Source organism: Sphaerodactylus townsendi, linkage group LG03 (genome assembly GCF_021028975.2).
Source record: "Sphaerodactylus townsendi isolate TG3544 linkage group LG03, MPM_Stown_v2.3, whole genome shotgun sequence".
Taxonomy (NCBI): domain Eukaryota; kingdom Metazoa; phylum Chordata; class Lepidosauria; order Squamata; family Sphaerodactylidae; genus Sphaerodactylus; species Sphaerodactylus townsendi.
Window position 1 is genome coordinate 138,596,409 of NC_059427.1, and position 21,160 is coordinate 138,617,568.

The 21,160-nt window shown below is 41.9% G+C and overlaps 1 protein-coding gene across 10 annotated transcripts in view; it reads right to left on the reverse strand.

The window, feature by feature from the left end:
• Window positions 1–4,869: 4,869 nt before the first annotated feature.
• Window positions 4,870–21,160, reverse strand: part of LARP4 (La ribonucleoprotein 4) — a 42,300-nt gene continuing 26,009 nt past the window's right edge. For 6 of the 10 annotated variants that reach the window (XM_048488239.1, XM_048488238.1, XM_048488233.1 and 3 more), the window contains 8 exons: window positions 20,721–20,930; window positions 19,682–19,785; window positions 12,555–12,779; window positions 12,168–12,216; window positions 11,483–11,650; window positions 10,724–10,842; window positions 9,854–10,022; window positions 4,870–9,619 (listed from right to left, as the gene is read on the reverse strand). In XM_048488239.1, the coding sequence (XP_048344196.1) occupies window positions 9,278–9,619; window positions 9,854–10,022; window positions 10,724–10,842; window positions 11,483–11,650; window positions 12,168–12,216; window positions 12,555–12,779; window positions 19,682–19,785; window positions 20,721–20,930 (1,386 nt within the window). In that variant the 3' untranslated portion in view covers window positions 4,870–9,277. The remainder of the gene's footprint in view (window positions 9,620–9,853; window positions 10,023–10,723; window positions 10,843–11,482; window positions 11,651–12,167; window positions 12,217–12,554; window positions 12,780–19,681; window positions 19,786–20,720; window positions 20,931–21,160) is intronic. The other 4 variants (XM_048488241.1, XM_048488240.1, XM_048488237.1 and 1 more) reach the window with 1 other exon arrangement.

Genomic DNA, 21,160 nt, shown 5'->3' on the forward strand with positions numbered 1-21,160 from the left:
CCAGCCTTCAGCGCTAGTCCCAGGCCGGCCATGGGGCGCCCCCAACCGGCAGGTCTCAGCTCGGCGGCCCTTCGAAGCGGGCAAGCCCGGGCGGGCACCTCAGAAGGGGAGCTAAATTGGCCTTAGTGGTGTGACAGGTTGGGCATCGCGGTGAAGGTGGTAATCCCTCACAGACCGCACAAAGTGTGTCCCACCACAAACAGTCGTAAATTAGGGTTTACTTCTTTCACGGGATGAAAGCAAATGTTGACTGGGATTAATGTTCTTACTTTGGATTTGTTTTACAGTGGAGATGATACTTCAAAGTGCCTGATCCCAAGGAACTTACCACCACTCTGTCAGAGATTGCACTTGCCTGTTACTTGTTCATCATGTGGCCATCTGTCCCATCACACATGGGGTTACTGTATGCACATTCCTGCTATGGAGATATTTTGAAGCTCTGAACTCTAGAGGGTGTTTCCTCCCGCATACACATACACACACACACACACACACACACAGAGAGAGAGAGAGAGAGAGAGAGAGATTTCCTGCCTTTACCAACATCAGAGAAGGATTTGAATCTCCCTTCTCTCTGTTCTTGACTGCTGCCAAGAGAGTACTAGTTTAACTTACTATAAGCATTACAGCTCACGGCTGGCAAGAGGAAGGGATGGGTGACTGAACAGGTGACCCATTTGATGAATGACAATTACAGGCAAGTACCTGTCATAGCCCTACATGGGAGAGTAGCAGACATCATCATAGTACTTGTGCAGTCCTTCTTGGGAGGGTAGCTGACTGATTTACCAAGTTTTGGAAGGCATGTATGAGCTCTTAGTTGAAGGTTGCTCAGGTTACTACCTTTCCAATTGTCACATCTTTCCTGGCACTAATGCCAATGGAATAATGTTTGGCCAAGGTGCAAGTGGACAACCACAATGCCACTTCACATACCTCTTCTACTGGAAAGTCTCTGGATTGCTGCCAAGGTCAATTGCACTCTGGTGAAGTGGTGATGGAGGCATAACTAAGTCATCTTGCACGAGCAGGTAGTATAAACAGATGCAAGTGATGCTCCATCAGGAAATGGATTGTGCTGAAAGTTTCCAGCCTGATTTAGTGCCTAAATGAGATGAATAGGTTATTGCCTTTTCTGAAACCTCTGGTTCTATCCAGGTAAAATAGCCAAATACTGCAGCCATCCAATTTGAAGCTGAGGCCAGAACTCAAGGAATGGACATCAAACTACCCTTGATTAAAAAATTATGAAGAAGGGTATTATAACAAAGGGCCTGGAATTCACTGACTCTCCTTTTTAATATAATGACCACTAAGAATATGGTCTTCATGGTGAGCCATATGAATGAGCAAGTGACTGTAAGTCTGAAGTCCTGGCCCATCAGTTTGGCCAGTACCAGTGAGAGATGTGATTAGGGAATCGGAGTTCCGAATGGTGGAAATTGATCTAATGAGCCTTTAAGGAATACTCTGGATTCCCTTGGGGCAAACACTGATCCACCCACACCCCCAATCAGTATGGATGCCAGGTGTACCTTGACTGAGGATGAGGACACACCAACACTGGGCCTGTCTGTTTTTGACTGGCCCATCATGAGGAGCACTTCCATTTTGCCAGTTATGAGCACCACATTGTAGGTTTTTTACAGGTTCCAAAATAAATTGATGGGGAATGAATAAGCCACACTGTCAAATGTGTGTGTGTGTGTGGGGGGGGGGGGGCAGGAAGCATTTGGGTAAAGGAACAGGTCCTGCCAGAGGAAGTCATGGTAGGGTGGGAGGATGTGATATTCACTTGGGACATTGAGGACGTTGAGAGAATTACAGCCTGGTCTGTAACAGAGCTATTAATCACCATGGCCATCATGTTCTCTGCTGTCAACTTGCATAGCATCCATGCAATCAGCAGGAGCAAGAGAAAAATGGAGTATGTATCCTCCTCCACTGAATTTGGAAGGCTTGTCCCTGAGAGTGGGGATGTCCAGCAGATTGGGAACAGGCAGGGTACATTTCTTGTTTGTGTCTGTCACACACAGATCTATGCTGGGTACACCCCAGTGCTGGAAAATGGGGAAGAGAAAGTGATCATTCAGTTCTTACCAGTGAAGTACTATAAGTGTCTGAGGAAGTCTTCAGTGTAGTTACTGCTTCCTGCTATTTGCATCACCTAGACTGGATCCATGAAGGATGCACTATTCCCATATTAGTTGGACAATTCTAGGTAGACTGCCTTGTTCTCCAAGCCATTTCTGTGAAACAATTTCTTGTGAGTGAACCAAACACTACTGACTGAAAAATTAGGCACCCCAGTCTGAGAGGCATCTGTAGAAAGGGTGACTACTAGTATAGAGAGGTGAAATGGAACCCTTGTAAAAGGTTTTTCAGGAAGGGTCCATCAGGACATGAGATCTGGGGGCATCCAGTTTTCTGGACTGGGAGTAAAGGAGGATGATACAGATCCATAGAAACTATAGTTGCAGGGTGTGCATGTGGAGTCTATGGGACCTATGGGACTATGACTGTGATAGATGTCATTAACCCTAGTAGTCTTTGGAAGAATATGGCTGGTTGGACCCAGAGACTACTGCAACGGCATACTCCGAGACTTATAGCTAGGATTCTGCTTGGGCGCAAAGTCCAGTTTTTGTCCGAGAGTTTAGTATTGTTCACATGAAGACAAACTTTGGATGGGTTCTAGACTAGACTTTCTGAAGTGGACTCATAATTTTGGTCCCTGTACAACCACTAGAGTTACTTTTGTATCTGATAGGAGTTTCACTTTAGATTCTGTAATGTTCAATTAGTTGTATAGGTGAGGACAGATCTTACACCTAACTTATATGTAAGCAACCACCACTGCCATAACTTTGGTGAACACTCTGGAGGCCATAGCTAGTCCACACAATAGGACTATGTTGTGCAAAAACAGTTAGCGCACTGGAAAAGGAGAAATTTTTGAAAATCTGGCCTGATCTTTACATGGAAATAGGTGTCTATAAATCTAGGGTTATAAACCATACACCTAGTTGCAGTAAAGGATTTTTCTGATATGTAACATTCTGACCTTTTTTAAAAAACTTAATAAGAACTGGCTTAGGTTTCTCAGGTCAAGTATCAGTCTCAACCCCCCATCCATTTTGACCTTGAGTAAAAGTCTGCACGTTGCTCTTTCAAAGGTACTTTTGTAATTGCCTTTTTGAGAGTCTCTACATTTGCTAGAAGTTGACGAGGTTTAGTTGGAGAACCTTTGACATTATAGTCAAGACCTATGAGTCTTGTCAAACACCCTCCATTGTTACACTGGGAAAAATATGTATAGTCTGTAAGTCAAAAACTCTGCTTGGGTGGATGAGGTGGTTTTGAGAATTGGGATCTGGATTTTCCCTTTTGAGAGGGGAACCTTGTATGGTAAAAAATATGAGGAGCTGGTTTGTGAAGGGTACTGCTTTCTGCCTCTATAAGACCTATGATAAGGCGTGTGATACTGCCTGGACCTTTGAGCATTTTGGGGAGCGGTAACAACACCTATGGTTTTGGCCTTATTTTCTCATTTTACTGAGGACTTTGTCAGTCTTCGACTCTGGCTCGAGTTTCACTTGATATCGCCATTTAAAAAGCCAGGAGCAGCACCAGAGTGAATGTGCTGCAGCTAGGCTTCAGGTCACACAATCTGCTACATGCTTAGTAGAGGAGATTGGATGTTTGGAGAGCTTCTATGCCAGCGGTTAACCTGTGGGTCGCGACCCCTTTGGGGGTCAAACAACCCTTTCACAGGGATCGCCAAAGACCATCAGAAAACACATATTTCCGATGGTCTTAGGAACCGAGACACAAATAATTTTATGGTTGGGGGTCACCACAACATGAGGAACTGTATTAAAGGGTCGTGGCATTAGGAAGGTTGAGAACCAATGTTCTGAACAGTCCTGTATGATGGATACCTCTATTTTTCACAACTCATTCACTCCAGAGACTGATGTCTCCTGTTGTTTCTCTAACCCACACTTAGGGTGATAAGAAATCCACCCAAAGCCCTTAATTTCTTTAAGACAGAATACTGCATAAGGCAGACTGAATCATTTTGGTGAAATGGTCAAGTTGTCAAGAGGTTTCAGGAATAAACTTGACAGGTAACACAACATGAATGAGGAAACTTGGTATGATTGTATATCACAGGTATTTTGTATTCAGCAGTGGCATAACTACAAGCAGGGTGGGGACAGGTGCCCTGGGTCGGCGCCATTGGGGTCATCGCCCCCACACACTCCTCCTTTTCCCCTTGCCTCGCCAGGCCCGGCAGAGGCTACTATCGAGCCAACCTGGCCTGGTCAGGCCCGGCAGAGGCAGCTGCCGGGCACCCCTGCCTGGACCCACCACCAGCTGAGGTAACTGGGGCCCATGGGGGAGGGGTGGAAAACTCAGAGGCTGCCCCAGGCTCCATTTCCCCTAGCTATGCCCCAGTATTCAGAATGTAGCTGATAGATTTCACTAACATATGTTTATTACTTTTGAGAGGTTCAATACTTGGTAGTCACTGCTTTGTTGAACAGACATAAGCATGTTTGAAACAATATTTCTAAAGTTGGTGGAGGTAGGAACAATGTCACTATGCCATGTAAAAACTCCAAATGTGCCTACAGGCTCAAAAAGGTTGAAGACTCTATATTTCCTATTTGCATCAGCTCTTCTGATCAAGTACAGAACCAACATCTGCACTTAGCACCTTTCGTCTCTTAAATGCCTGTTTAGTAGTCTAGTATGTCCAGTATGTACTTCTTACTCATCCCATCCAATTTAATCAATAGGTGGTGTAAACAGGTCTGTGTTTGCCAACCAAACCATTTAGCATCTAGACACAAGGCTGCATGTCTTTTAAGGTGGATTTTATTATTTCCTTCTAACAGTTATTTCAATTTCCCATAGCACCTTGGCAATGTCAAAAAACAAATACATGTATAATTTTAACAATTAAGCATGAACCTACTTTACACAATTCTGTTGTTTTAGACATCTTTGACAATAGGAATAAACCAAACTGACAATGAAGCCAGGTATTTTTTATATTTTCAACTGAGCCCCATCACTTCAAAAAGCGAGACTCTAAATGTCACTGGGAAGTCAAAACTTGCGGAAGTAACAGCTTGACTTATAAAACAGAAGTCATTTGTGCACTAATCATGTATGTTTGAGAAGGAGGTTTTATACATGACTGAATCTCCATAAAAATAAACATCTCTAGCTATTGAATATAAAATTATTAAAGTTGATACAGGTTATTTTGAAGACTGTTTTTTTCAGAAGCAAGCCATATGATTAGCTCCCATTCCAAATCTTTCCAAGTACACATTAATACACTCAACTGATCTCTTCCCAAGTCTGTGCAGAAGACCCTTTAAAATCCAACAAACATCCATAAAAGAGAAAGAAAAAAAATCAAGAAAAAAAAATCAAATGTACCTTCCTTAAGGAAGCCCACTCTATGTAATATTGATACACACACAAATAAGAGCATGGTAGACCATTGAAGATTAATGGCAACAATCATAGTTTTCAGAAGGAAATATCAACATTTAAAGAAAGAATCTGTTGCATATTTGTTGTAATCAAGAATTTACAAAAGTTTAAGTGATTCCCCCCCAACACCCTGAAGTGCATTTCTTGCATCTTGTCTGTATACAATTTTGCATCTTACAAATTTATAATCTGTACACTTGTAGCAGATATTTTAAGCCCAAGTGAATATTCACTTGGGTAACAGTAAAAAGAGTGGGTATATTCAGACATTTAGTTGATATTGATGAAGTAGTAAGGCCATAGCTATTTAAACTACAGTAAAGCATTCAGTCACTTAATTGCTACTGATCTACCCCACTTTCAGATTTGTTTTCTTCTGGTCATTAAGAAGGATCTAGTTCAACCTACTGTTTTACATTCTGCCATGCTAACTTTACAGAAAGAAAACAAGCAGGAACGCAAAACTCATGCAAATTAACCATTTCCACTTCATCTCTTCCACATCAGGCATACAGTAATGTGACCCAAAGTTATTTACCAATACTGATGAAAGGGGTGGGGGAGAGACACATGTTTAGCTAACAAAGAGATTACCACTCAAAAATCACCAACAAATGACAAAGGAAACCGAAAGCTATTTGCAGTTTTTGCCTTCTTGGTTGTTTTCGAAAAAAATTAAAACTTCCAAGTATAAAAGGCAAATATCTCAGGTGATGACTGTTAAGGAGAAAGAACCAGGACCAGGTTGGTTAACAGTGATGCAATATGGATGAATACTATCAGCAGCTCTATCGCTACTGATGCAACATTTAGAATGAAAATGTTGGTTTTGGTTAAGTTTACCAGTACTAGCTATACTGGTATATATATTTTACATTCATCCAATGCTGTTTGTAGCAAATGATTTACAAATAGTTTAAGTGTCTGCGTCCCTCAACCCTAATAATGAAGACTTGCCCATTAACACTAACAATGCACAGCTATGCAGAAAGCAGGCACCATCACAATTCACATTCTCACAATTAGACAGTGGAATTGCTCCAGCTGAATTTAGTTCCCAACGTTTTACTCTTGTTTTTAGAGTGAAGTAGGAAGAGAGATCAGTGGAACACAAGGCATTGTGTGAGAATGAATAAGAGCAGCAGCTAGCCCAGATATGTTTCTAATGGTGCAATGATTGAAGGGAGTTTTGAACAAATACAATTTTTAATTTATAGCAATTGTATTTACTTGGTTATTCCCTCTAAACGAAGTTTAGACATCCACGGTAACAGACTGACGTGAAGGGGAAGAGGGGGGAAGGAATGCTACGTCAGTTAAGCAGCCTATTATCAAATACTTGAGTTATAGTGAGCCCCCTAGGCAAGTAATTTCACACTGGAAAAAGCTGTTTTACACACTTATACACATTCATTGCACAAGAACCATTACCTGCTGTGAAAAATGCAGGCATGCACACACATACACACACATATATCCAGGATGATTCATGCATCCCTTCCAAATGTCATGTGCTTTGGCTCACAAGAAAGGACTGTGAGCTGTTGCTTTTTTAACATCCAATAAAGTAAATTACATTTTAAATTATTCTGACTTTGAAGATTCCACACAAACATGGCCACATACATAGGGTACACAAGCACTGCCAACTCACATTTTCACTAATCTGTTTCCCAAAAATCACATTCTTTCTGAACTGCAATTTTCTCTTTCAGGACTCCAGACATCTATTATAATTCAGAGACATTGTTCATTTGCAGTGGCGCAGTGCATGTCTACCCTAAACATATCTGCAGTTGTTCAGTACGTTTTTCCATCCCAAGTGCAATAATTAGATTTATGATCTTTAAAAACATTTTCAAATAGTCTTCTACACATTTTGCAGAGTTCTTAACACTTCAAATATTTTTACCTTTTGTGGGTTATGTCCATTATAAGCCAGCCAAAAGAGTGTTAACAGACGTCATCAATGATTTATGTAAAGTTAAAGGTTACCTAACCCAGCACAGGTATTTTAAAATGATTAATGAGATGTAAAAAAAAAACAACTAACTGCATAAGTACATATACACTTCTCAAATCAAAAAGGTGATTGCCAAGCCGAATAATAAGTTAGAGAAATGACAAATCTGACTTTATATATATATTTCCTTAAAAAAATAGATATGAGTGTTCTCAAAGCCATTGATAGAGAATGCCTACTGAGTAAGAAATTGCCAAGGATTATTTGGCTAAGAAATCAGAAGATGAACATTTTCACAGTTATTTTTCTGCCACTGACATTTTAAAGTCATCACTAGCATATACAAATAAGATGTTTGGTGGTATCTTGCAATGGAGTTTTCCAGTGTTCACAATTAACTACTTTAGATTTACATATTTTCTATCAACTGAGAAAATAGATATACTGTTGCAAGACATACACTTTAATACAGAACCTTGAACCCTAGCATGTGAATTTTGGCAGATTAACATGCTGACCTTCTCCTATTCCTTCTCTTGCCAACTACAGTTACCATCTTGTAAACCAGACTGCTTGTTAGACAATAAAGTTGTTAATCTCATTAACACAAAAGCTATGTAAAAGTCCTCTCCAATGTTCTCCAAAGTAACCTAAACATTTTCACAGCTATCAATTCTAGTAATTGGGGAAACATACGTTACTAAATTTTGCTGTTAAAAAAATCTCCCCACTGAAGAAAACCTGATTTCCAGTATAGTATGAAGTGTCTTTGAGCAAAAAGAGCTTTTTCAGTATACCAATGAAAGCCACTCTGCAGAGGTCAGTCTAGGTTTGATAAAACTCAGACCTCAAGTGGATTTGCCACACTTCTATAACGTATTCAACAGTTCAAAGTCCAGGTTCATTATATGTGATACCAAGAGAATATTTACTGTGCAGTTTTCACCTTTCCTGTATCAGACCTGCATCAGTACTGGAACATTAATTCCAGCTAGATGTGCATAATTCTGTAATAAAGTTGAGAGAAAATACAAAAGCAGTGGGGGGTGGGGGAGCCAATTCAGCCCCTAATTAAAGAAAAAGCACAAACAAATTAAAAACCTTGCCTGCTATTTCTGTTCACTAATCTTGCTGTATGTAGACTCAAAAGTAAAATCATGTAGCTTTAAAAGTCGACCAAAATTAGTAAGCTCAAAGACTACATTTTCAAACACAAAAATACTACAGTAGTACATTCAGTTATCATCAGTGACTAAATCATGACATACAAGTTTGTGGCTACACTCATTCACACTGACCAAGCATGTCAGTTTCGGGGCTGATTTGTAATGCAAGGCCATTATGGCATACGCATCATCCTACAAGCCATACATTAAATAGATTTTAAAAAGTAATTTATAACTTTTACAGAAACACTTTCCCCCACCCCCAAAAAATATTATTTTGCCCCTCTTTCTACATTTGAGGAACATGCTAACGGGTGTATTTGTTCCTCATTTTCAACAAACTAATTCATATCCCCAGAATCTATTTCAGGCAGGAATCCTGCTGCAAATTAAACACAAAAAATTTTACAAAAATTATAATCTTTATCACATATTTATATTGATTCAATTCATCCAGCATTTCATATCAGTTAGAGATGAATATTGGGACTCTTTCAAGCTCTCTCACACTGCAAACCCTGTGCTCTTGAATTTAGTGTCCACTTTTCCCATATTTTACGTTTCTCACAGCTGGCCAGTTTTTCCTCCATTGCTCTTTTAATCCATAGTTCTGATTAAATAAAAAGTTTGATCAGTTATCCTTTGGTGATCGTGGTGGCACATATTGTTCCTTGCCGACACGCCGAGGTGCTCCCTGAGGAGAAGACCTACGTCCACATTGGCGTCTCTGTTCCCTGATTTTTCCTGCCGCTCCCTTTGGAGGCCCGGTGCCTCTGAAAACAGCAAAGTCTTTCACCCGCCCTTCAGGATTTTCATGGGCTTTCTCTCCTGCCTTTTCATGGGTGCCGTTTTCTTCTGCTTTGGCAGGGGAAGCAACATTTGTACGTAGCTCCCTAAGTGGCTGGACAGGAACAGGAGCTGGCTCTTTTGGGGGCTTCTGGCAGACTTCAGCATAACTGAGCTTGCGAGGTTCCTTTGGGTGTCAAAAGAGAATGGTCTTAATGCACCAACACACACAACAAGAACAGCATTCTAGGGAAGGACTTCGTCCTTACTTCTCGTACAAAATAGCTCTGCTCTCTTGCTACTCACCTAGGAGACCACAAACGTTTATTCAAAGTGAATCCTATGCTTCCAAGTCAGCCCATAAAACTACCTGGAAGCTAGTATATTTAAAAATCACATCTCTTTGAAAGGAGAAACCTACCTGTACTGTCACAGTAGGCATTGTGTTTGCATTGGTTGTGGATGAAGTGGCATTTGTCCTGGGTGGCTTTACCACACTAAGGGGGGATACAGATGAGGGTGGAGAAGTCTGGCTTGCAGCCTCTTTCTGCAAATTGACCTCTTCTAGCTTGTTATCTGGATGAGTGGCACTGGTAAACAAAATGAGAATTTGGTATTACATCTTACTTGGAAAACAAATGAACTTTTTCACAAGTTCCAAAAACAATGGTTCACAAGGAGTGAGAGGGCACTTAGGCAACACAAAAAGTTATCCAGGGGACACAGACTAAATATTTTCTATTGCTGTGTGCAATATCACAAAAGAGAAACAATCCATTCCTGCATAGCATAGGATCAACGTAATACTGCTGCACTTCAAATTTTTGTCAGGCACTAGTTATTATGACTAATGCTTTTGAAAATTTTTGCCTCCATAAGTCTGATACTTTAAAGATATCTGTGTATGCAGCCCCGTTCCATCCATGCAATCTATTTGCTCTTGGGTTCAGGATAGGGTTGCGAGGTCCAGACTGGAAAATACTTAAGAGATTTGGGGAGTGGAATCTGAAGAGGGTGGCGTTTTGGGAAGGGGAGGGGCTTCAGTGGGGCATATTCCCATAGAGCAGGGGTAGGGAACCTGCAGCTCTCCAGATGTTCAGGAACTACAATTCCCATCAGCCTCTGTCAGCATGGCCAATTGGTGCCATAGAGTGTAGCTTCCAAAGCAGCCATTTTCTCCAGGTGAACCAATCTCTGTCATCTGGTGATCAGCTGTAATCCCAGCTGTAAACTACCGGTAACTAATTCCAAGAGGTACTTGAAATCGCAAGCCCCAGCCTCCCTCAATTACCTTAATCCAGGAACATCAATCCTACAAAGAGAACTGGTGCTCATGGCAGGATGAACAGGGTTTTGGCCCTGCTCTTCCTGAGTAGATGCTGGACAAATAACAGTCACCTCTTTGTTTTCCTGCAGGGAATAAAACACAAAAACCCAAACTTATGCAACAAGACAGACTTTATAGTTTTCATAAGTCACTGAAAGTACAGGAGAGGCATCTTAGTAGATAGGTTCTGATCAACAGGAATACGTGAAGATGGACTGCATTGGGTTACCATAAGTTTATAAAAACAGTCATAACACAAGTGTTACTGCTGCATTAAGATTATTCCATTCTGACATTGGTCAGAGAACTCCTCACACCCCCTGTGCATCTAGCAGTCCAAGTTCTTTATTAGAATACTGGTCCCATGTAATCCACCCTGCATACAAGTGAGAAAGGGGGATTACACAGGAGGACTATAAATACTGTAAATAATTGGTTGTTGTGGGTTTTCCGGGCTGTGTGGCCATGGTCTGGTAGATCTTGTTCCTAACGTTTCTCCTGAATCTGTGGCTTCCATCTTCAAAGGTGTATCACAGAGGGAAGTCTGCTACACAGTGGAAGGGCTTCATTGTGCTATATATTTAAGTCAGATACTTGTATATGCAAGACAGCACAATTGGGTAACTTTTCTCAAAAGACTTCTGATCACCTTTCCTTTTTGCTTTGGTTAGTTTACAACAAAAATATGTTCTTTTTTGCAACAATCTAGAAAGCAAAACTCACAGCAGGTACCTTTTCTTTGCTTATTCCTTTGACAATATCTGACATCCTACTTGCCAAAACTGGGTCTTCTTGAGTTTTTACCATGCTACCAGGCAAGGGAGGGAAATTTGAGGCTAGCAAGTCAAACTTTGGTGTCAAAGTCTTGGTTTCAACTGAAGGCTGGGGTCGCTAGAAGAGAAGAGATAACATTTTTTACAGGAACACAATACATCTTGCTCCTGTGAATCCATAACTTTCCTTGGGAAACAGACTCTTTCTTTCTCCTCTCTCACACAGAAAGCCACACAAACACAGCATGATGATAAAATAACTAAATACTATCAACGTTAATATAATTAGGTTCCAGGAGAACAGTATTGTCAATAGAGCTCCATTTCTTCTGCTGCCCTCTTGGGTCACAGAGCCCCTAGGAGCAGTACTGCAAGCAACAGGAGGTGGAAATTGGCAAAAATGGTGCCATCACCTTTCATCAGCAAAAAATGAACATTTGGATTCAACTCTACTAACTTTGTTCATAACTACAAAAACGTCAGATGCAGGAAACCAAAAGAAATTTAGTAGCCCAGCCCAAAAGGTTGATGTCCCCAGGTACTAAATTGGAAAACCACAGATCAGTTTTTGGTCCAAGTACACGGAAAGTATATAAATTAAAATACTCCTTGGAGTAAAACCATGAGATACTCACTGAATGTCTGTCATCATCCCGTCTTCTCCGACCTCTGAAAACAGTCCTCCTGCAAAGCAGCAAAGTGACACTTCAGTGAGCATTCTATACGTTGCTATGCTCTCTGATTTTATCACTGTGATGAAAAGTCTGCTCCTCTCTTCTTCCAGCTATTTTATCAGCCTTTGCCATGCTTTAGAGAAGAGCTGTAAGCTCAGTGCTAGAGCTCATGCTTTGCATGTAAAGTCCCTGGCATCTCCAGTCAAAAGGAACTAGAGGCAGCAGGGCTGGAAAGAGTCTTTGCTGGACACCCCAGAAGGCTGATGCTGGCCAGAGTAGACAATGGCAAGTCAGAAGTACCAAATGAATCAACTCAAGGTAAGGGCGCTGAGGACCTGAATCCCTTACCTGCCTCTGCCATAGTCTCCGTTTTGTTCTATGTGAGAGACGGAAGAATCCTTCGGTAAATAGCTTTGTTCTTGAAGTCCTGATAGTGTATTTGCTTGCCGTTCTGTTTGAAAGTTCCTTGAGGTGGTTCTGTGCAGTTGTCCTTCCCCTGACACTACACTGACAGCGGCTGTTGCTTCTGCAGAGTGTTCGGAGCTACTTGACAACCGAGAAGGAGGCTTCATGCTGGATATAGGAAAAAGAGGTGATTCCTTCAAAGTACGTGCATGTTTCTATCATCTTTTAACTTCACTTATGTCACAGACCAGCAATATGAAAACTATACATAGAAACGGTGTAAAATGTTGTCTCTATCACCAATATTTTAAAAGCAGAAAAATGCAAAAGCTTCTAATTATGCTCCCACAATATTAACTGACAATACTGCAGGATGGTTTGAAGAAGAAGAGTTGGATTTATATCCCCCCTTTCTCTCCTATAGGAGACTCAAAGGGGCTTACAAACTCCTTCCCCTTCCCTGCTCACAACAAACACTCTGTGAGGTAGGTGAGGCTGAGAGAGCTCAGAAGAACTGTGAGATCTGCAACCTGCGGCTCTCCAGATGTTCATGAACTACAATTCCCATCAGCCCCTGCCAGCATGGTCAATTGGCCATGGTGGCAGGGGCTGATGGGAATTTTAGTTCATGAACATCTGGCGAGCCGCAGGTTGCAGACCCCTGGACTAGCCCAAGATCACCCAACTGTGTTGGAGTGCACAGTCTAATCTGAATTCCCCAGATAAGCCTCCACAGCTCAGGCAGCAGAGCAGGGAATCAAACCCAGTTCCTCCAGATTAGAGTACACCTGCTCTTAACCACTACACCACTGCTGCGCCACGTTGAGCAAGATGAACCTTGTAGGAAGAGGGGTAGAAATGACGTGGTGATGATTATGTATAAGTTTCATGGTAATTTTGGTAATCTTATGTTTTGCAGTATTCTGTAGTTTTTGACTACTCCTTGGTGAACTTAGACCAAGTATTAACTGGCACAAATGAGTTAATTGCATGTATTAATAATTTTTTTTGTCAAAGCAGCTAAAAGTACTTTGAATCAAACTGTTGTGATCAACTTCTGTGATCAACAGGAAAGATGAAGGTTAACAAAAGTTCTCATGCCTTTTGTAGGCTAGTGGTTCCCAACCTGGGCTCAGAACCCACGAAGAGTAATGGGAGTTACTGCAAGGGGTCCACATGGGCAGTGGCTTGTTTTCATCTTTTTGTTATGTATTTGCTCAATCAACAAATCCTGATACTATAATTACTATTATGTGGGGGCACACAAATATTGCAGGTGTTAAAAGGGATCATTTGCAAAATGACTGAGAATCACTTTTCTAGACCAACCATGAAAAGATCAGTGAATGCTTTAAGATCTACATTTCCTTTTGACAAAATTATTGGTTCAAGAAAAATGTGGGGACTAACTCTGGTTCCTTCATGTAGCTCTCAGGGCTGCTGTGAATGCACAGTCATTTGCAGTGCCAATGGACTGCCCACATGGCAGGTTTTCCTAAGCTTGGCTTGCACCAGCCCTCTCTGGATGCGACTTCACTATTGCCATGCTAGCAAAGGACTTTTAGGCTCGCACACACACACAAGCAATAGCTACATTGATATCTACATACAACAAGCCATTTGTGGCCTCCATCTGCAAATACCTAAATCAGAATTTTCTTCAAACTTTGGGGATTACCCAAGTTTGAAAAAAACCTTGTTTGCCTTCATTCATTTGGTGTGGTGGGATGAGTGTTTTCTGGGGCCTAGGAGGCAGAGAAAGAAGTGACAGAGCAGAAGGAGCAGAAAGAAAAAGCAGTGGAGCAGAAAAAGAGAGACATGTGGCTGGAAAAGCAGGAAGAGAGAGAGAGAGATGGGGTACAAAGAAACCAAAGGTGATGGGGTTTGGGAGGCAAATATGAAGTGCTGGAGTGTGGGCAGAAAGATTGGAGTTTCACATGACTTCACTAGTGGTGGAAATTAATTTTTGAGCTGTCATCAGATTGATTAATTTAGTAAGGCACTGAAAACAAGTTTTAAAAGAGTACTACATCCTATATTCATTCCCACAGAAAACACTAACCACACCACACCAAATGAATGAAGACAAACAAAGCCTTGGTGTAAATGTTTAAGCCCCAGCAGACTCACAGAACTTAGTCAACCTTTTTACCCATCATGGTGAACAACAAACATAGATGGAGTTTCGTAATTCCAATTCAGTTAAAATTAAACCTATCTTACCACGTGCCTCTGTGGCTAAAGCTACAGGTTCAAAGTTCATCCTCTGTTAATCGCACTGGCTTGTGACCGTGAACTTTAGCCTCACCAAATATGTACAAAGGCAGTTGTCACAGAACCTCACAAAAGCAATTACTGTGCTAAACTAAAATACATTAGTTTTCAGGTAATATGAGTTACTCCCATATACAGGTTAGTTTTTTAATTGAATATCTAGTCACACAGGATAGAGCCCAACCTGGTGAATGAATGGTAAGAGAGAGAAAGACATGTGAGAACCTGCAAGGACTTGCCAGAGGCATCTCATTCCCACTCCGCACTATTTTGTCTCCCCTTTCCCTGCTTCCTTCTCTTCCTATACAGTTGCCAAACATCAGGTGGGGGCTGGAGATCTCCTGGAATCACAATGCATCTCACAGCTACAAAGATCAACTTCCCCGTTAATGTCACTATTTCCAAGTTGGGAAACTGTTGAAGCTTTGGGGGGTGGAGCCTAGAGAAAGCAGTGACCCTAGCAGGGCACAATGACATGAAGTCCACCCTCCAAAGCAGGCATTTTCTCCAGGGAAACTGATCTTTGTCATCTGGAGAGCAGTTGTAATTCTGGATGATCTCTAACCCCACCTCAAGGTTGGCAATCCTAGTTCCCCCTGCTTTTGAGTTTGGAGTCTATGGCATTGTACCCCTTTGAGGTCCATCCCCTCATAACCCCCCCCCCAAATTCTACCCCTCCAGCCTTTCAGAATTTCCTACCCTGGAGAGGGCAATTCTATCTCCTTCCCACCCAGCAGCCACCCTACCTTTACAAACTTTCTCCCCCTGCAACCTCTACCTAGAAAAACTGTGGTCCATTTGTGTGGGGCTGGCCCATTTGTATGGCAGGGAACCCTCAAGAACCTGGGGGGGGGGGGAGCACCTCATTTCCCCCTGTATCTCCCTCCCCACACTATTGCCTCTTTACCTCTTTCTGACAACCTCCATATCCTCTCCTCCTGCCTCATTCTGTCCTTTTTAGCTATTCCTCAACCTACCTTTTAACTGCCTCCCATTTTTTGATATCTGTTATTGTCTGCATTTATACCACATCTTTTCCCAACCAACCTGCAGCTGGCAAGGCTAGTCAGGTCTAACCCTAATGAGTCCTCCCTCAAAGGCCAAAATAGACCTGGAAAGGACCCTGCCCTCTCCTCCTGCATTTTTGCTCACAGAAACCCAGTCTGGAATACTGTGGTTTCCTAGCAATGGCCACTGAGGAAATTCATTGCTTAAAGCTACAAGGGACTCCTCTACTCATTTTCAGATTTTTTTTAAAGCTTTGTATGTTTGTAGAAAGATCTGTCTTGCCTGTTCACAGGATGCCATGCAAATGGATTTAAGTACCCTCAGATTTGGGCAATTTAACAATTTGTATATAGATTATATACCAATATATATATAGAGAGAGCGCCTCTCCCAATATTCCCCCCCAAAGAGCGTTATATTCGTCAATAACAACTTACTGGTAGTCCCTGGCTTAAAGACTGTCCTCAATCAGAGCCAGAGGGTTTATGGCTCTGGTCTGGTGGAATGCTCGGTTTAATAAGACCAGGGCCCTGTGGGACTTAGCACAGTTCCGCAGGGCCTGTAAGATGGAGCAGTTCCACCAAGCCTATGGCTGAGGACAGTGGCAATGCTTATCCATCTTTTCAGGCCTCCCTTTCCCTTGAGCCTTTTCTTTGGTTGACTAGAAGACCAAATTATTTCTACTGAACTGACTAGCCCATTCCTTGCTGGGGTTGTTTTTAGTTGCCATGGCTGATTACATGTTATTGTATTTTGCTTGTATTTGTATTATGTTTGATATTTTATTGTAAATTCATGCTGGAAACTGCTCTGAGATTATGGCAACAGGGCGAGTGATATAAAAATCACATGGATGAATGAACAAGCTTGTTAGCCGCTAATTGGAAACAAATTAGTATTTTCTTTTCATTGCTATATATGACAGATTATGTTAGTGCTTCCCCTATCTACTTTTGGGTACTATTCCTTTTAATCACAGCATGCACAAAGATGCACACATCCTCTCCATTTCAAGTTACAACCTAAAGTCAACAGGAGTTGAGCTGTAATGCCCTCTTATCTGAAACTTTTTCTGTGAATTGTTTTGGGATTCAAAAGGGCAACAGTTCCATTTATTTTTGAAAGTATTAATACTGAGACCAGTACGTTTTGAACTTATAGCAGATAAAAAACTTGTTACAGAGGCCAATCTACATTATTTATTTACAATATTTCTCTAACACCTTTTCATCCAGTTTGAGGTTCTTGTTAACAGTATCAGCTTGCTCACTATGACTTTCACCTGCACACCAGCTGCCGTATACCAGAATAGATATCTTTTTAGCTCTTAGATGTCACTTTGGATTACAAGAGAACATTTCATTTGCTAGCAGGACTGGGTTGAGAGTATTTGCTTTTTTCTTTTTCATTTAAAAAAATCAAAGCAGAAGGTGATGGCAAGTGAATCCCCTTTATACTAGTTCCTATACAGGATCCCATGCAAATAATTAGTAAACATGCCAAGACATTTTATTTTTAATTATTCAACATTTTAGTCATCCTATAAAATTCAAGAATGCAGCTATGAAATTATGCCATCATTGTTTGAAGCAGTGTGACATATATGACAAGGAAGTACAGCTGTCCAGCTCTGCCCCTAAAGCACGCCTCAGGGTACAGGGCTGACACAATAGCCCTGGATCTATGCAGCACTGGAACAGCAGACCTAGAATGGCTGCAGTTACTTTAGAACTGTGACTGGAGGTTTATTTTTAGCTAAGGAGTATAGATAAAATGCCTATTTGCCAGTAATATCAGAAGATATTTGCCAGTAATATCAGCAGTAAACTGAAATATTGGGGGGCAGGGGGAATGCTAACCTTGCCACAGATATCATCACTGGCTCCAGGGCTAGCACAGTTTTTGGTCTCTGTGCCTGGTGTATCTCTGTGGCTCACTGGCACCTCCTTGGGGCTCACCATGGCTCCCAACCTCTACCACTCCACCTGCAACAGAGCAGGAGGTAACTGCATTGTCTCTGCCAGATTTTTCTGTGAAACTGGGATGTCCCCCACATTAACAAAAGTATCTGTCTTATGTCAGTGCTGCCCCAATTCATGGAATGAGCCACACTTGACTATTAGAAGACAGTCACTGCCACTGCACAAAAAAACATAAAATCAGGTCTAAATGCTGGCAATTGATTATACACTTGTTTAAATTACCACATGTTTGGATTGCATGGAGCTAAATCTGCTAAATTAAGTTTTGCTTGAAAGGAGAATGCAAAAATTGTAAAGCTATTTTCTACACAATATGGAAGCTCCTCCCCTAGCTGAAGGATTGGGGATTGTGGAAGCTATTTAAAATTGTATTCCAAATCTCTCTGAACAGCTAAATATTTAGGAGGGGAACACTTCACTGACCAGACTGTGAAAATGCTGATAATCTTTTAAGAGCGTGATCTATGTCCAACAGTTTCTGGGCTCTGCATCTGGTGCATCTTTGTGGTTCACCCACAAGCACCTCCCCTGGGCTCACCTCAGAGACCAACAAGATTTTCTAGGGTATGAGCTTTTGAAAATCAAAGCATCTTAACTTCTTTTTTAAAAAAAAGTTCCCTCCCACCTGCAGACTGGAATATAAATGCCATTTATGCATGCATGGTCTCTTTTGAACGTACATTCCCTTCAGGTTTGATTCTTGGTTACGTACACGTTTTCTCCTCTTGGGGACTCACCTTGCTCTCAGATTTGAGAATCCCCCAAGTTTCTGAAAGCTTTGTGAATGCAAACGTTTTTCTCCCTTTGCAGGAAAAGCAAAGGAGATCCCGACGCACTATAACGTCCTTGCGGTTATTTTACTCCTCCATGCCTTCCCCTGCCCACACCACAATAGCTCCTCCCATTCTACAGGTCACCTTTTCAGAATGATCAGGAGGTTTTGGAGGTTCCACCGCTGGCTTCTTCTTTAAAAATTCACATTTAAAGCTGAAGTGGTAGATTAGAATGGTGAAAGCAGTGAAATATACAAGGCTGTGTTCTTCGCAATCTTCACTGTCGTCATTGTCGTCCCCCCACTCCCCTCCCCTCGGGCAGCTGTCTACTTTCCTCTTTTCCTCCCCTCCCAAACGTCCTGCAGAATCTTTTTGCTCGAAATGGCAGATATCACCATCAAACTGCTTCAGCTATCTATCAAGAGGCAAAAGGCAGCCCTTTTAAAAGTGGCAGACAACCTCCCAAAATGGAGGTCGCATGGCGACGACAAAGAGGCAAACGGGCAAAATGGGAAGCAAAATACCACAGGGGAAAAAAATAATGGCGTAAACAGGAAAATTACACTGTAAAGCAAAGTTAGAAAATCGACCACTTCTCAGGTACGCATTAAGTAGTGCATGCATTAATGGCCAAAGACTCACGGACCTCCATTCCTACTTGTACACCCCATAAAACTTGTTGGTCTCAAAGGTGTTTCTGGCCTTTAATCTAGAACCGTGGTGGCAAATCTTTGGCACTCCAGATGTTATGGACTACAATTCCCATCAGCCCCTGCCAGCATGACCAATTGGCCATGCTGGCAGGGGCTGATGGGAATTGTAGTCCATAACATCTGGAGTGCCAAAGGTTCGCCACCACTGATCTAGAAGTTCTCCTGTAGACCTAGATGTGTAGAAACTATAATTGTTAAGGCATTTCAAAACACATGCTTACTGATCATGTTAGTAACTAGAGAGTTGGATGCAGCTATAGTAGCTGAAATCTTCAAAATGCTTTCAGAGATTCCAAAAAAAATGTTGCTAAATTTCTTACCGGTTTCTATGGAATGGACGTCCTATATTCAAAGCAGCAGCATTTGCCTTGTATGATCCTGGCGAACTGAAGCCATTCACAAATGCACCATTAGGAAAGGGAGCCTGCAGTGGACACAAAGTATATGAGAAAACAGTAAGACAACAAAGGTCAAACACCTGGAATTGTTAGAGTAACACACATGAAAGCACAGCATCAAAAAAATAGGCAGCTGGTGGATGTGGAAAGGTATAATTTTTCCTGTTGGAATATTTAGCTATGCTGGACAACACTATACAGCTGCAGGCATTTTTCTGATGGTGGTGGAGGTTGAGACAGGACCTGCCTCAGGAGCTTCATCTCAGAGCAATATTTCCCCCAAAAGTATGGATTCCTTCACAAGAGCTTCAAAAGCCCAATGTATGGGTGTGAAAATCTAGGGAAATAATGGCTTGGTTCTGAAGCATCTTTTCCAATGGCAGAAAGCACTCCAGCCAGCAAAATGATAGGGAGGTCGGGTGTGTGTGTGTGTGTGTGTGTGTGTGTGTGTGTGGGTGTGTGGGTGGGTGTGTGTGTGTGTGGGGGGGGGGGATTTTCACCAATTCCATCCTCTCATTGTAGGTCAACCCCATTTCTCTCTCTCTCACACACACACACACCCCTGTTCTCGGGTATCAAAAAGACCACCTGGGGAGGCACAATTTCAGGGTCAGAGCGAGCGGAAGCAGTAAGAGGCAGGGGTTGCTTCTATGAGTGCCACTTTGCTCATGCTAAACAGGATTCCAAGATCAAAACTTGTATTAGTGGTGTTGAGTTCAAGGAATGCATGCAGATTCTTGGAGCCAAGTTAGTATCCTATTTACCCAGCCTCAAGAAGAATGCAGCAGAATGGTCAAAATACCACTATCCGTTGATTCTATGTTGCTGGCTGAAGCACAAATTTAGTACTTTACTGCTGTTCCCGCATAGGTGTTGTAGCCTTGAAAAGTAACAGAAGCATACTTTCTCCGAAACAAAGCAAACTCAGAACAATATATTTGAGACAGAGACAGCAACTCACCAAAGGTGTTTCAAAGTAAGGTGCAGGGTTTGGAGTCCACGTTTGAGGCACAATGCTGTAGATGGAGTACTGCTGCGGACTATACACAGGCTGCACAAACACTGGTGAGGCAAACGGTGCTTGTGTTTGAACAGGCTGAGAATAAACACTGGAATCCAGAACCCGGTATCCATTCTTTGCAAAAAATGTGTTGATGGCTTTTATCCTGGCCTGCAAAAGAAATCTCAGTTCCAACTATGTTCACCATGCAAGCTAACAGGTTTGCTGTCCACTACAAACTCTTTTCACTAGCAAGGAAAACGAAGGAATTCTGCTACTGATTCTTAGTGCAACCCCACTTCAATTTCATACCAATTATTGAGCTTTGCGGTAGATGAGAATTCTATTTCAAAGGGAGCTTTATAATTATTTTGCTTCTGTGGCCGAGTCCTGCAGTTCAT